Source organism: Nomascus leucogenys, chromosome 25, assembly GCF_006542625.1.
Source record: "Nomascus leucogenys isolate Asia chromosome 25, Asia_NLE_v1, whole genome shotgun sequence".
In the NCBI taxonomy this organism is placed as follows: Eukaryota; Metazoa; Chordata; class Mammalia; order Primates; family Hylobatidae; genus Nomascus; species Nomascus leucogenys.
The window spans coordinates 17717864-17732736 of record NC_044405.1 but is presented as its reverse complement, the minus strand read 5'-3'; the positions used below and the strand labels follow the sequence as shown (position 1 = coordinate 17732736).

Sequence of the window (14873 nt, the reverse complement as noted above, 5' to 3'; positions counted from 1 at the left end):
TTACAGCCTCTGTGTGTTGAAAAGTCCATCTGTCCTGCTTGTGACTGTTGGTCCAGATGGGGATCCCAGCTGCTCACTAGGCCTCTGCAGGTCTTTCCTGGCGGGGACAGGTAGAAGTGGGGGCCACCGAGTCACTGCTGGGCATGCTGAAAGTCCTTACTGTCTGCTAGGCTTCCTCTGACAACCCAGTGGGGGCAGGAGGAGTGTACTGTCACTGCCCAGGAAAGGAACATCCTGCCTCCCTTACTTGGCCTTCTCTCATGCCACCTCAACAGGGGATTTGGGGCTCCTCCTTCCAGCCTGGCAGGGGTGGGAGTCTAGGCTCCACCTTTGCTGGTGTGGCTGGGAGTGGGGCACAGTGAAGTGTTTGGCTGAAGTATCGCCGCTCTTGTCTCACAGTTTTCTGTCTTGCTAGGCAGCCTTTTTTCCATTCTTTTTTGTTAGAGAGAACAGGCTTTTGTTCCGGCCTTTGTGTGTGTGAGAGCCTGTCGATGTTTCCAGGTTCCTGACTTGAGTTCTAAGTCTAGGACAAATGAGGCAAGAAGACAACCCAGGAATGCACTACCTTGTTCTTTGGGTCTCAAGGTCTCTGTCTGGTCTACTTTCTTTTTACCTTCCAGAATCATCTTATATTTGTTCTACATATGATGCTCAGTATTTTTAGTTCTACTTGATAGGAAGAATAGGAAAAAGCATGTCTACTCCATCTTGCCAGAGTTGGGAAGTCTAAGTTCATTGATTTTTAACATTAGGTAATACATTCACAGTTTGAAATTCAGCAGGTGCTGAAGGGTATACAGGGAAAATCCACTTCCTGCCCTACCTCTGGCCACAGTTTCCCCATTCTAGAGGGAGAACTGTTGCAGTTCCTCAGGTTTTCCTAGGTCCAGCTTGAGATTCCAGTGGGGTGTGCTGGGGGTGTGGTGGCACTCATTTTGCTTCTGTGCTGGTTTGCGTGATCCCTGAATGGACTCCCAGACTTCACAACTGGGGAGATTTAGGTGCACTGGGGAGACAGTGTTCCACGATTCATTTCCACTTGAAATTTTCTTTTCTCTACAAATGCTCCTACTTCTGAATATATTTGCCAATCCTCTATCAGTGCCCTTTGTATCCCTTTTAAAAAGATCAAAGAGGCTAGGATTTCATAGAGATCTTCCCATCAATAGGCCTTTGTGTTGGCTCTAGCTCCCCGTGGTGAGCACTGTGCTCTGTTGCTGAAGCTGGATTTTGTTTGCAAGAGAGCAGGGGGCATTTCATACAAATGTCAGATTACAGTAATAGCAAATAGATATCTTCGTTGCCCTGATGGCGATTTTAAGCAGCAGGCTAACTGCAGCAGATCTCCTAGTCTGTGGCCAGGAAGCTCTTCTGATTTCCCCTGTGCCTCAATGGCGCTGCTAAGTCTGTTACTCATCAAACATGGAAATAAAGTTTCCGTACTCTAAAAAAATGCAAGACTACTGGATATTTTAACTTTAGTGAATTATAACAAATAGAGCTTTCAGGAGAAAAAGACTTGGAAACTGTTTAATAGCAAAATCAGGATGTTAATTTTCATGAAATCTTGAGTACTGTGCCTTTTTCCCCCCCCCCCCTTGGTCTGGGAGGACTTTTTTGAAGAGCTGTCATTAGTAAATGGCCTTTCAAATTAGGAAAATATACCAGGTACCGGTTTCCTTACCTTAAATTTCCAAATACATCTATTTAAGTTTTATTGGTTTAATACAGGTAGGAAAATTGGCAGAGCTTGCCTATCCCAATTTGAAAAGGAATTGCAATAGCCAAAAATTCACACGAAAAATTCATATCAAAGTAGAACATTTCAAAAGGCATAGAGGTGGAGAGGGAAAGGGATATACCCCCCCAAAAAAAAACACTCCCCAAAAAGTATATTTATTAGATGTTACTCTGGGCATCTTGTCATCCTGAACAAAAATGGAGGCCTGGTTTTTAAACAGATTTCATTGACTGCTGAAAGGAAGCACACATTTGTTGGAAGAGGCAAATTCCTGGCACTAAAATAGTTGAAGTGTGACACATAGAAAAGTCAGTAGTGGTGACACCACCAGCCAGATCAGGGCATAGAACAGTAAGCAGCTCCTCAAGCCCCTTCCTCTCTAGAAGGGGCCAGCATCCTGTATTTGAACTTCATGTAAATGGCGATACACATGATGTAATCTTTTCTGCCAAGCTGCATCTATCCCATGTTACGTTTGTGAGATTCAGCTATGCAGAGTGTAGCAGAAGTTCTGAACTGTATGTTTTTACTTCCTGTGGTGGCATCTGGGTCCAGGTATTGCTAAACTAACTGCAATCCTAAATTGAGCATACAATTAATTTTTATATGTGGCTGCCAGTCTTGAGAGTAATTACAGTCTCACTGTTCCGTTTTCAGCCCTTTGCTGGAAATGGGAACCTATTTTCTTAACCTTACTCCTTCCCTTCTTTGAGTCCTTGGCCAAGAAACAGGGCCAGCCAAGGCTGTTAGCAATGGCAGTGACAAATGCTTTTTCCACAGTGAACTCTTGTCCTCAACAGAACTGGACTGAAATCTACAGCTCATAATTCACACATGCCACAAGGCAGCCAGAACAGGAAGCCCCATTTGCAATTCTGTGAGCCTCATCACCAGATGACCAGAGCACACAGGCTCCTCTGACTCTTCTCACTGTGATGAGTCTAGCCCAGTGGGGCGCCTCTGGGGGAATATTATGTAAAAAGAGGTGTAAGGAAGATTTCTGATGCTCCAACAGCAGTTACACTGCTACCGAAGCCCACTGATACTGGGGCACATTTAAGAGTCGGGGTCTCACTCTGTCACCTAGGTTGGAGTGCAGTGGCATGATCATGGCTCACTGTATACCCAAACTCCTATTCAAGCCGTCCTCCTGCCTCAGCCTCCTGAGTAGCTAGGACTGCAAATGTGAACCACCATGCCTAGCTAATTTTTTTTTTTTTTGGTAGAGACTGTATCTCTCTATGTTGCCAGGGGAACTCCTGGCCCCAAGTAATCCTCTCACCTCAGCCTCCCAAGTTGCTGGGGGATTACAGCACCTTGGGAGGCTGGGTGAGCCATTACACCCAGTTTTGGGGCAGTTTTAATTTTAATCCTTGATAACTGTCCTGGTTAAGCCATTTTGATCTGAAGGTCTGTTAAGGCCATGTTGCTATTCATGAGGTTCTTGAAACAAAGAGAATGGCATTTATAACTATTTTTAAATAGCCTATTATGTTTTCAGCATTCTGAGGGCAGCTCTTTTCCATAAGTGTTACAAAGCCAAGATTTTCATAGAGTGGCAGAGATGAGCACAAAACAGGAAACTGACTTTTCCTCATGGACACGTGGAAAATCCATTTGTCTTAGAATGTCAGTGATTACTAAAAATATCCCAGCCAGCTGAGTATTAGCTGCTTTTAGTGAGTATAAACTAAATGTTTAGACTTTTCTCTTTCCCAAGTGTATTCCATTTACCTATATTTGTTATGTACTTATGTAGGTGTCTCTTAAACACATTTCTTCCATCTTTTGTAAAACAATATAATTGTATCTAGTTTGGTGCTTTTAAAGCTTTTGGATTTCTTTTCCCCTCTTATCAAAAACAGTCACTTGTGAGAAATAAGAAAATTAGGATGGGCACGGTGACTCAAGCCTGTAATCCCAGCACTTTGGGAGGCCAAGGTGGGCTGATCACTTGAGGCCAGGAGTTTGAAACCAGCCTGGCCAACATGGTGAAACCCCATCTCTACTAAAAATAAGAAAATTAGCTGGGCATGGTGGCACATGCCTGTAGTCCCAGCTATTTAGGAGGCTGAGGCACAAGAATTGCTTGCACCCGTAAGGTGGAGGTTGCAGTGAGCCAAGATTGTGCCACTGCACTCCAGCCTGGGCAACAAAGGAGACTCTGGCTTTAAAAAAGTAGAGATAAGAGAATTAGAAAATTTTGTTCCTAAACTGCTATGCCCAAGAGTCATCTGACTATGCTCTTTTCATCCTTTCACTTTTAGTCTATGTCTTGATATTGAAAATGGGTTTCTTGGAGGCAGCATGTACCTAGGTTCTGCTTTTGATCTAATCTGACCATCTCTGCCTTTTAATTGGAGTGTATACATCATTTATATTTAATGTGATTATTGATCTGACTCTATTTTATCTCTTTTGTTGACTTTTAGCTGCAACTTTTGTGTGTGTATGAGTGCATGCATGCGTATTTTTACTGGTTGCTTTAGGATTTATATTACACATCTTCAATCTGTTATAGTTTATCTTCAAGTGAGATGATACCACTTCATGTATAGTATAAGAACCTTGTAACAGTATAGATCCATTTCCTCCCTTCTGGCTTTTCTGCTATTCTTATCATGCATTACACTTCAGTATGCTATAAACCCTACAATATAGTGTTGTTTTTGCTTCAAATTGTCATTATTTTTAAAAGAAGTGTAAATATTTGATATTTGCCATATTGTACCATTCCTTTGTGTAGATCTAGATTTCTGTCTGGTATCATTTTTCTTCTTCCTAAAACACTTCCTTTAAGAATTCTTATAGTTCAAGTCTACTAGTGACCAATTGTTTTAGCTTTTTTGTGTCTGAAAAAAGTCTTAACTTTTGAAAGATTTTGATGGGATATAAAATTCAAGGTTGACAGTTTTTTTTCTTACAGTACTTTAAAGAAGTTGCTTCTCTGGTTTCTGAATTGAGTTATTTCTGACAAGAAATCTGCCATTCTTATCTTCATTCTTCTGTATGTCATGTGGCTGCTCTTAAGATTTTTTTTAAATCACTGGTGTCAAACAATTTGATCACAATGTGCTTTGGTGTAGTTTTCTTTTATATATAAATATATATGCTTTATTTGTAATAATGCTTGCATGATATTCTTAATGTTTTATGTTATTGAGTTTCTTGGCTGTCTAGGTTTATGGTTTTTTTTTTTGGTCAGATTTAGAAAAGTTTTGGCCATTATTTCTTTTTTTTTGAGACGGAGTCTCGCTCTGTCACCCAGGCTGGAGTGCAGTGGCGCGATCTCGGCTCACTGCAAGCTCCGCCTCCCGGGTTCACGCCATTCTCCCGCCTCAGCCTCTCCGAGTAGCTGGGACTACAGGCGCCCGCCACCACGCCCGGCTAATTTTTTTTGTATTTTTAGTAGAGACGGGGTTTCACCGTGGTCTCGATCTCCTGACCTCGTGATCCGCCCGCCTCGGCCTCCCAAAGTGCTGGGATTACAAGCGTGAGCCACCGCGCCCAGCAGTTTTGGTCATTATTTCTTCAGATTTTTTTTCAGGGATCCCAATTACACATACCCACAGGACACTGATGTTCTGTTCATACTTTTTCTCTCGGTGTTTCAGCTTGGATAGTTTCTATTGCTGTCTTAAGTTCACTAATCCTTTTTGGTCTAGTGTCTAATCACTGATAATCCCATCTCTATCGGTCCATTCTTGCACTGGTATAAAGAACCTGAGACTGGATAATTGATAAAGAAAAGAGGTTTAATTGACTCATGGTTTCATAGTCTGTATAGGAAGCATGGCTGGGGAGACCTCAGGAAACTTTCAATTACAGTAGAAGGCAAAGGGAAAGTAGGCACATCTTACATGCCAGAGCAGGAGGAAGTGGGGCAGTGCCACACACTTCTAAACAACCAGCTCTTGTGAGAACTCACTCACTAGCATGAGAACAGCAAGGGGAAATCTGCCCCGAGATCCAATCACCTCCCGCCAGAGTCCCCACCTCCAACACGGGGGTTTATAATTCGACATGAGATTTGGGTAGGGCCACAAATCCAAACCATATCACCATCCAATGCATTTTTCAGCTCAGATATTTTAGTTTTCATCTCTAGAAGCTTGGTTTTGAGTTTTTGTATCTTCTGTGTCCCTGCTTAACTTAAATGCTTTATCTTTCTGTAACTTTTAAAAATGCCATCAATGGACTATCTCTTATTGATAGTATATTCCATAATTACTCATTTGGAGTAGTCATTTCAGTTGGCTTGTGTTTAGTTCCCAATTAGGCCACTGGTCACTCTATCTCGAGAACATCATTGTGGATAATTATGATCAGTTTAATCATTAATCATTAATTCCTAGTCTAAGGTTCTTCTTGACAGTATTTATCTTGTAGAATAGCCTGGGTTTTTATTAAGGAGTGGCAAGGTGTCCTCAGTTTTGTTAGTGGAGAGCCCTCTAGGTTGTGGTAAGGTGCATCCCCTCATGTGTCTGACCTTCTCCCTCTCTCTTTGAGTCTTTTCCTCTCCTCTGGTGGTCGTCAGCTTCTCTAGGCCTCACAAATGGCAAATGGATACCAGCCAACAGGCTCTCTGGACCGTAGCTTTTGCTTAAGCTTGATGAGCCACTTTTCTGTGAGATTTGTGTTGTTTATTTGAAGGAAGAGCTAGGGTTGCAGAGTGGGTGTGAGTGAGTCCTTTGTCGGGCTGCCTTTGGCATCAGCTGCCTTTTCCTGCTTTCACTGCCGTATGTGCTTTCCTCGGTGATGCTTATAGACAGGCGCCCGTGGTGGAGGGCTGAGCAAGGTGGAAGCTGGGGACTGATTTTCTCTGCTGATTCCCAGTTGTGTTCCCCAGGCCTCTGGCATGCTGGGGTCTCTGCAGTGGGTCTCAGTGTCACCTCCAATATCCTGACTCAGTGGGTGTTTATGAGAAGTAATGAAATTGTCCTGGTTGGGATGTATGAGCATTTTAGAAACTGAAGGTATGGTCATTATTGCCACATAAAGGAAGAGTTTTTTTTGTCTGAGTTCAGCAGAAGTTAGGAGGAGTTGGAGAGAGACTTGCATTCCTTGTGCTTGGCACATGTAGCTATTGGTAAGACGCAAGAGGAAATTTAATTCTCCAGGTTAACAAGAATAATAAAATCATCTTGTGTGTGTTTCATGCTGTATTTCATTTCCTGTAGAGTTTGTGGTGGATTGTCGAAAATTTTTGGATTCAAATGCTCTGGGCCTAACTGTCACAGCCCTCAGCAGCTATGACCCCCAGATGCGAGCCATAGCCTACCATGTCCTGGCGGCCTACTACTCGCACTTGGAGGGGGCACGGTTCCAAGAGCAGTCCCAGGTAAGTAGGAAGGGCGCACATCCTACTGTGGGGGTGGGCCTGGCGGGCTTCAGAGAGCTGGCTGTCCACCCGGTTTGGTAGAAGGATTTACTAGGGAACATGGAGGTGCCGTGTTGCCAGGAGATCTCTGCTGAAGAGCGAAAGTCTGTTCCCTTAGGAGGTGATGCTGGAGGTTGCCTTTGATCCACAACCCACCGTGGAGGTTGAGAAGTTTCTCCTTACAGGCTTTCTTGTGTTGTGTGTAGACAAAATGGTTTGACTTCTACTGAGTATTTCTTTGGTCTAAACTCAGTGGTTAAGGTGGCTATTATCCACGACACACTGAACCTCAGAAACCTGTACCCCATGGTGCTGGAGGAACAAGAGCAGATTAGATTTTCAGGGCATGGTGCCAGACTTCTCTCTGCTGTTGTGCACATGACTGATTCCTAAAATAAAAATGAAAAGCGTTCCGGAGATGCTGGCAAGTAGTGTGTCTGCCCCTGTGAGCTTCGTCTTCAGTGGCCCCTGGGATATGAGGAGCAGGCACACCCTGCCGAGCCCTGGTTCGGCTGCACCAGAGAAGACTGACCATAGCTCTGAACACGCTCATCTTACATTTTCCTTTTCTGTTCTGTTTTCAAGCTACTTTACCTGTTGGATGTAGTCCGGAATGGGATTCGAACTCAGGACATGAGACTCACTTTTACCTTGGCTCTCTTCATTGCCAAAGCAGCCCTGCAGATTTTGAAACCAGGTATCACTGACATAATTAGGTTGAGGGGAAATTGAAAAGCTGAGGCTGAGCAAGTCTACTTCTAGGGATTGGTCCCACAGGTATAGTGGGTCAGCATCTGTGTTCAAGGCCACTCTGTGCTCATGATCATGGAAGATGAGGAGTCACCGAAGTCCACATCAGCTCTGGACAGTAAATAGGTGATGGCTGTGAGGAAGCTCGTCATGGACCCCTGTGGGGTGAAATCCAGAAAAAATTAGATGGCAAAGCAAAGTGCAGAACAGTATTTATAATGGAGGGAAAGAGTATATATTCATATTTGCTTGTAGTTATAGAAGACTGTGGTGAGAGCAAATAAAACTGAAGTTAAAATGTGGGCCGATCACATCATAGGGATTGGAACCCAGGGGCTAAAAGCGTGGACACAGCCAGACCGTCCGGACTTCCCCATGCCCGTTTCTTCCTCTAAGATGGAGTGACGATAGGACCCACTGCCTCTAGCATTGCTGTGAGGGTGATGAGGATCACACACTTTTTTTGTTTTTTGGAGACACGGTCTGGCTCTGTCACCCAGGCTGGAGTACAGTGGCATGATCTCGGCTCACTGCAACCTCGACCTCCCAGGCTCAGGTAATCTCTCACTCCAGCCTCCCGAATAGCTGGGACTACAGCAAATGCCACCACGCCTGGCTAATTTTTTGTGGAGACAGAGTTTCATTATGTTGCCCAGGCTGGTCTCAAATTCCTGGGCTCAAGCGATCCTCCTGCTTCAGCCTCCCAAAGTGCCAGGATTACAGGTGTGAGCCACCACACCTGGCCTAGATCACGCACACTAACACCTGGCATAGTAAGTGCCTGGCACAGTAAAAACTCATCAGTGATAGCTGCCGTCACCATCACCGCCATTATTAATCACTGATTCATGCTTAGGCTTGCGGGTCCTTAGCTACAAAGCTTTTGGTATGTGAGTACTGTACATGTGTAATCCACAGTGTTAGAACAAGGCTCCTTTTTGTTACAGGAATGGGGGTACCACTGCTAAGATAGTGTGACTAGAAGTTAGCTCATTCTAAGACTTTTTTTGGTTATTGAGAGAAAAATCATAGAAAGTTGGTACCATCAGGGACCACAGGGTGCTATTTCCACCCGTATCCCCCGTACTCACTAACTGAGACTGCCAAGGGTAGATAGCTTGTCAAGGCCCCACAGTTAGTTCACAGTCAAGTTGCTATTAGAATTCAGATCTGATTTTCATCTGCTCCCATTTCATTTTATTCCATGGGTTTACTTGCCTTGGAGATTTGGAAGGGGAAGAAAATAATTGGCAGAGACCATGATGGTTCTGGTCCTGGGTGTGGCTGTGTCCCACACCGGTGCTCATGTTGGGGTGGAGCGTGTGCAGGGCAGCATGGTCATGGGGTAGACTCATTGGTGATCCAAGGATAGGAGGTGGCAGGAGCTAGGGTGTCTGTTGCCTCTGCCTTGTCGCATTCTAGAGGCACTCAGTAGTGTCTGAGCCTCCCCCGCTGTGACGGTTCCTCTCAGTGAGAAGCTAGAGGCAGGTGCAGTGGGTGAGTGTGGTGTCAGCCCTGATCTGTGGGATGTGTGACCAAGTCCCACCCTTCCCACCTGCTGGTTTAAAGCCTGTGCTATAGGACGGGAGCTGGGGAGGCAGAGGGTGCGAGGTCCCTGAAGGACTCCACATCCAGCAGTGGTTTCTGAGCTAGGAGAGCAAGCCTGTGCGCGGTATGGAGCTGAGGTGTCAAATTCTGTTCTCATTCTCGAGAGCCAGTCCTGTGGGTCAGGATACAAAAGTTCCTGGGAGGGGATTTATGTCTGATACCCAGAACGCCTGCCTCTTAGTGCTGCCAGACCTGGGGTCGTCCTGCTGGGGCCTGCCGTGACTGACTGTCTGCCTGTGTTCTCAGAGGAGCACATGTACCTGAAGGTCAGCAACTTCCTGCTGTCGCATGAGTACTTGAACATGGACAAGGTGCCAGGCTTCTACCAGTTCTTCTACAGCTCCGACTTTGAGGTATGCTTCCAGAGTCCTCACGGCCTTCTGCAGGCCCCTGAATTGATTATGCAGTCACCGTTGTCATTCTGACATTTTCCCCCATGGATACTGTGTGCTGCACAGTCAACACGATTGTGCAGTCAGTGGCCACGAAGGCCTGCACTTCGGAATGTCTCCGTGCTGTGGGCTCACTTCTACATGGCACCTCAAACCTTAAAAACTCTGCTTCAGAGTCCTGAGTTTTACAACATTGTCATATTTTCTTGGTGAATCACTGGGTTAAATATTAAATTCTTTTTTTTAGATATTCATGTTAAATATTCTTTTATAGAATACCTATCTGACTTCAGTATTTAAACGTGACTCGATCCTCTATTTCTCACCTGAAGAAATGGAATCAAAGATGAGAAAAGGGATTTTTCATAATCAGACGTGGAGGTCAGGGCTGCTGTGTTACAACTTTTGCCACCACTTAAAATAGTGGTGTTTGAACAGTTGTCAGATGAAAGGACTTTCACTTATTAACAACAATTTTTTGTGTGCCTGGGTTATAGCAAAAAACGGAGCAGGAGTGGGTGTTTGGCCTTCTGCGGCAGGGGATCCGTGACAAGCAGTGCTACGAGCTGTGTGCCCGGCGTGGCATCTTCCGCATCATCCTGTCCTTCTTCCACAGCCCGCTGTGTGGCGAGGCGGCACAGGTACATGGGTTCCGCAAGCTTATTTGAGAGCGAGAGGTCTGTGCCCCGTCTTAAGATTTTATTTGCAAGTCAAGTTCATAGGAATTCAGTTTCCAGCCTGGACACGACCGACCTAAACCTGGCTCTCAGTTAGGGGAAGTGAGACGTTGAGAGCAGCTGCCCTGTTCCCTGCATGCAGAGCAGGTGGATTCACTCGAGGCTGCAGTGTTGTGACCCCCAGTGTCATTTGTCCTCTGAATACTCTTTACTGCAACCTTCCTACTGTGTATATGGCCCTTGGCATATACGAAGGCCATCAGTGGGGGTACTGATCAGTAATCATGAGCCTTCAGAGTGGTCACAAGTCTAGAAACCCCCTGTCAGTGACTGAGGTACTCTGAGGCACTTTTGAATCACCAGGATTTCACCTACCACAGAAGCTGGGGTCATCAGAACTCATTTAGAAAGCAAGGGTCAGGTCGAAACAGACAGCCTCATCTAGCCAGTCAGGAACCAAGAGCTGGTGTGTGTGCCTTCTAAATATTACAGGTGGGTGGTAGAAGGAAATAGGAAAAGCTTTTAGTATTTTGATTAATTTCTAGCGTAGTCAGCTTTTTTTTCTCATATGTAAAATGTGGGTAAATAGGAGTAAGTCAAGATTAAGAAGCCCATTTGAATAAACTGAATTTGAGTACGATAACTTTTTGTTTTTTATGGCATGTGAGAATTCTGAAGCACCCCATGAACAAGTCAGGGGACAGTCCCATTTTTATGTCCTCCCTTCCAGGTGGTAAACACAGGGCCGCATGGCTCATGGCTGGCCTGGAGGCGGACCCTCATGCACTCCCTGTGCCGGTGGCTGTGCGTCTGGGCCATTTGGCTTCTGTGGTGCATCTTTGCTTGTGGGTTGGTTCCAGATGATGGATTAACAGAAGTGGGGATCCCCCGGGCCCAGAGATGGCTGTGGAAGTCTGTGTCCTCTGGCTGTCATTTGTGGGGAAGGGCACATTCGTATATGACCACTGCTCTGACAGACTTAGCAAAGCAGGCTTCATTTGCAGCCACCACCTGTAATGGCACCATACCATTACATTTTTAAAACGGTTTCTTTAATCAGGTAAATTGGGTTTTCTCACTGAAGAGTAACTTCTTGTTTGGGGTTTTCAGAATTGGATTCTGGAAATTCTACAGAATGCTGCCCAGGTTGCCAGATCTGCCTATGAAATCATACGAGACTATAGCCTTTTAACATGGATTTTACACATCCTTGAAAGCAAGTAAGTACGTTTTGCATGCGAGGTGCGCGTCAGGTGGGAAGGAAAGGAACAGAAACGATGATGTCTGCTGCCAGCTCTGTTGTTGGTTGGAAATGTCCAGTAAAATCCGTGCTCTCTGAAATGCAGTGTCCTCCAATGCTACCATATGCCTGGCAGTCCCGTTCCTGGCAGTGCCAAAGTGCCTTTCCTCCATTCACAGCCTTTCCTTGAGTGTCTCTTGTCTGCCATGGATCAGCAGACACCAGCTGCTGTTCACATCTGGCAGAGTCTGCCAGCCTGTCTGGCTCTGTTCTGCACAGGTCAGACTCCTCCCCTGGTGTCCCAGCAGCTTTCTGTGCTCTGAAGTAGTGTCCTGTTCTCTAAGCCTTTAGCAGCTGCAGCCCTCTGCTGCAGGAAGGCCGGTCTGATGGGTGACAGGGCTCTGCTGTCAGTGCAGGGTCTCTGTTCTCAGTGACAAGCCTGCATTAGAGGAGCAGCACCAAGGGTCTGAACTTGATGATTTATTGTGATTCCTGATTCTCCTGCTGTTTGAGACTGTCTGAAAAGATGAAGACCCTGTCACAGCAGACAGCACTTGGCGGGAGGGCTCTGTCTTACAAAGAACTAACTACTATAATAAGCCTGGGAGAAGCAGGCCCTTTTGTGCATTTTTTTTTTTTTTTAAGTATTTCCTGAAATTTCTCTAAAAGAAAGTAATATATCCAAGTACATCTGCAAACAACAAAAAAAGGGGGTGGGGGAAGAAATTAATATCCAAAATTAGAATGTGTATTTGGACATCAACTTCAAGACTGTTTCAGATTTATAAAAGGCATAATTAGCTAATGTTCCTGGCTAATATTGTCTTGTTTTAGAAATTGAGTTGTTGTCATGAATAGGACAGTTGTTTTTAGTGTGCCCCAGTGGCTCCTGAATTTCTGGAGGGACTCAGGGCAGTCTTCTGTTAGGAAGGTGCACCTTGTCCTGTGTGGAAGCTGTGTTTGTATAGCAAGCACCCTGTTTTTACTTGGAGACTATGCTTATCTAGGGGGATGAGCAGATAGGATTATGGAGGGGGATAGTCTGATCCTGCTGAAAGGTCAGGATGTGACAGATTGAAGGCTGTTGTGCTTGGTTTTAGGTTTCTGGAGACTCCACTGCTGTCTAATGTGATCTCCTTGCTACACACACTGTGGGTGACCAACCTGGGGGACAAGGCAGTAGAGTGGGAGAGCCAGCGCCCTTGCCAGCCTAGCTCCCGGGAGCCGGCCAAGCGGCTTGCCCTGCACCTGGTCAATGAGTTCCTTTATGTTCTCGTCGTGCTCATGAAGCACCTGAGGTGAGTCCTGCCCCCGCCAGGGGGGCCCTCCTGGCCTCTTGGATGCTGTGTTGGTCTGCCACCTGTGGACACCACATCTCCGTCACGACTCTGTACCGGGGGACGCTGGGCCATAACCTGCTGTGGTTTGGGGCAGAGTACCAGTGTCAGGTGTAGGTAGTGTCAGAACATCTATTTTATTAGCTCTTTCTTTCCCCTTCAACTTTATAAAGCTTCTTGCCAAGACCCCGAGAACTTAACATACTTTTCAAACCCTAGTATGCATCATACGAGGTCATTTTTAGCTGGCGAGCCATCTACCTTGATACTATGATTCAAACACTTGAATCAAGTCATGTTTCGTAGAAAGAAAGAATTTCCTGTGACTCTAACATAAGACAGGGTGTTCCCAAACTTGCCTCTGCTTTCATTAGCCTGCGAAGACTCATTATCCATGAATTCTCTGGAATGTTTCAGTATTTTCCTCTGATCCCTTGGAGTCATGTTTTTGGTTTCCTCAGAAGAGCTAAATTTCCCTCCAATTCTACCACGTTACAGAAAATACACTGTGTGCACTCATTATTTCTGATTTGGGAGCCAAGTTATGCTAACCGGAACCAGAAGGTTGATAGCAAGAGGATTGTAATCTCAGAAGTTTGAAAAATATCTTGATAAAAAGAACAAGGCCTTTTGTTTTGTATTGTTCAAAACTAAATTGTTAAGTCCGTGCTGGATAGTCAACGTTTCCTATGTAGGGATTGTCGGAAGACATGCTGGTGTCTAAGAACCAATTGCAGTTTAAAATACTGGTTTTGTGTTTACAATTGTGTGGAACCGATGTTACAGGATTTAACTCTCTTGGAGTTCAGGGAGATCTTTTTCCTCCCAGTGGTCATCAGATTTTGGCTGTGGGTGGTTACACTGTCCCAGGGCCTCCCTGGGTTTTTCTCACTTCAGAATGGTGGTCTGTGAGCTAGGGGAAACTGGCAGGCCTGGAGTGGAGCCCTCGCAGGCTCTTGGCACCCTGGCTCTCAAGCTGTGTGTTTGGCTACCCTGTTTAGCCAGGGTTTCAGGAGGTTTCTGTGCCTCTGGGGTGCAGGTCAGACTCCAGGTCCCCTTTGTGCCTTCCTGGAGTGGCTCACTTTTTTATTTTCTGCGTCCTGGGGGCCCATGCTAGATGTCTGCTGTGCAGGAAAACCTGGTTCCTGGAGGGACTGTGTGCACCTCTGGGTGTGTGATGTCGTCACGCTGCCGCGGTGCTGACTGCCAGGCTGGGGCGGCAGCCTTTGCTCAGTCTGTAACATGGACTCCCAAACAGGCCCACCTTGGCCCCTGTCCAGCTGACCAACTTCTTCGGGACACTTGACTCCGTGCTGAGGTACCGGGCCACTGTCATACAGGCCTTCAAGGACATGAACAGATTTACCGTAAATGAGACAGTGCTTTCCACCAAGGACGTCCTTGTCCTCTTGCACAAATGGAGCCTCATTGAAAGAGACGTCAAGCTCCAAGAAGACCTGAGAGCAGCCATTGAGAAGGGCCAAGCCCGGGAGCTCATGAGTGAGTGTCAGAACCCAGGACTGGCCCAGAGTAGCCAACACATCTCTCTTACCCTCTCCCTCCCTCCCTCTCTCTCTGTCTCTCAGCCACATTTCCAAAGCTACTGAGGCTCAGAGATGGGACACATCCATCTTGGAGCCCTGGATGGGGAGCTGGGCAGCCTTTGAGTTTCAGCCTGGCTGCTTACTAGCTCCCTGTCTTTGGAGAAATCACTTCACCTACCTTAGTATCATGGTGCTCACCTGTAA

General features: G+C 45.9%; 1 protein-coding gene across 2 annotated transcripts in view; it reads left to right on the top strand.

Moving 5' to 3' along the window:
- The window catches only part of URB1 (URB1 ribosome biogenesis homolog), an 81190-nt gene that overhangs the window by 62380 nt on the left and 3937 nt on the right, over positions 1 to 14873 (top strand). Inside the window, exons 31-37 of one of the 2 annotated variants that reach the window (XM_030806158.1) lie at positions 6922 to 7082; positions 7707 to 7818; positions 9726 to 9832; positions 10369 to 10512; positions 11659 to 11768; positions 12889 to 13086; positions 14384 to 14625. In XM_030806158.1, the coding sequence (XP_030662018.1) occupies positions 6922 to 7082; positions 7707 to 7818; positions 9726 to 9832; positions 10369 to 10512; positions 11659 to 11768; positions 12889 to 13086; positions 14384 to 14625 (1074 nt within the window). The other variant, XM_030806160.1, reaches the window with a different exon arrangement.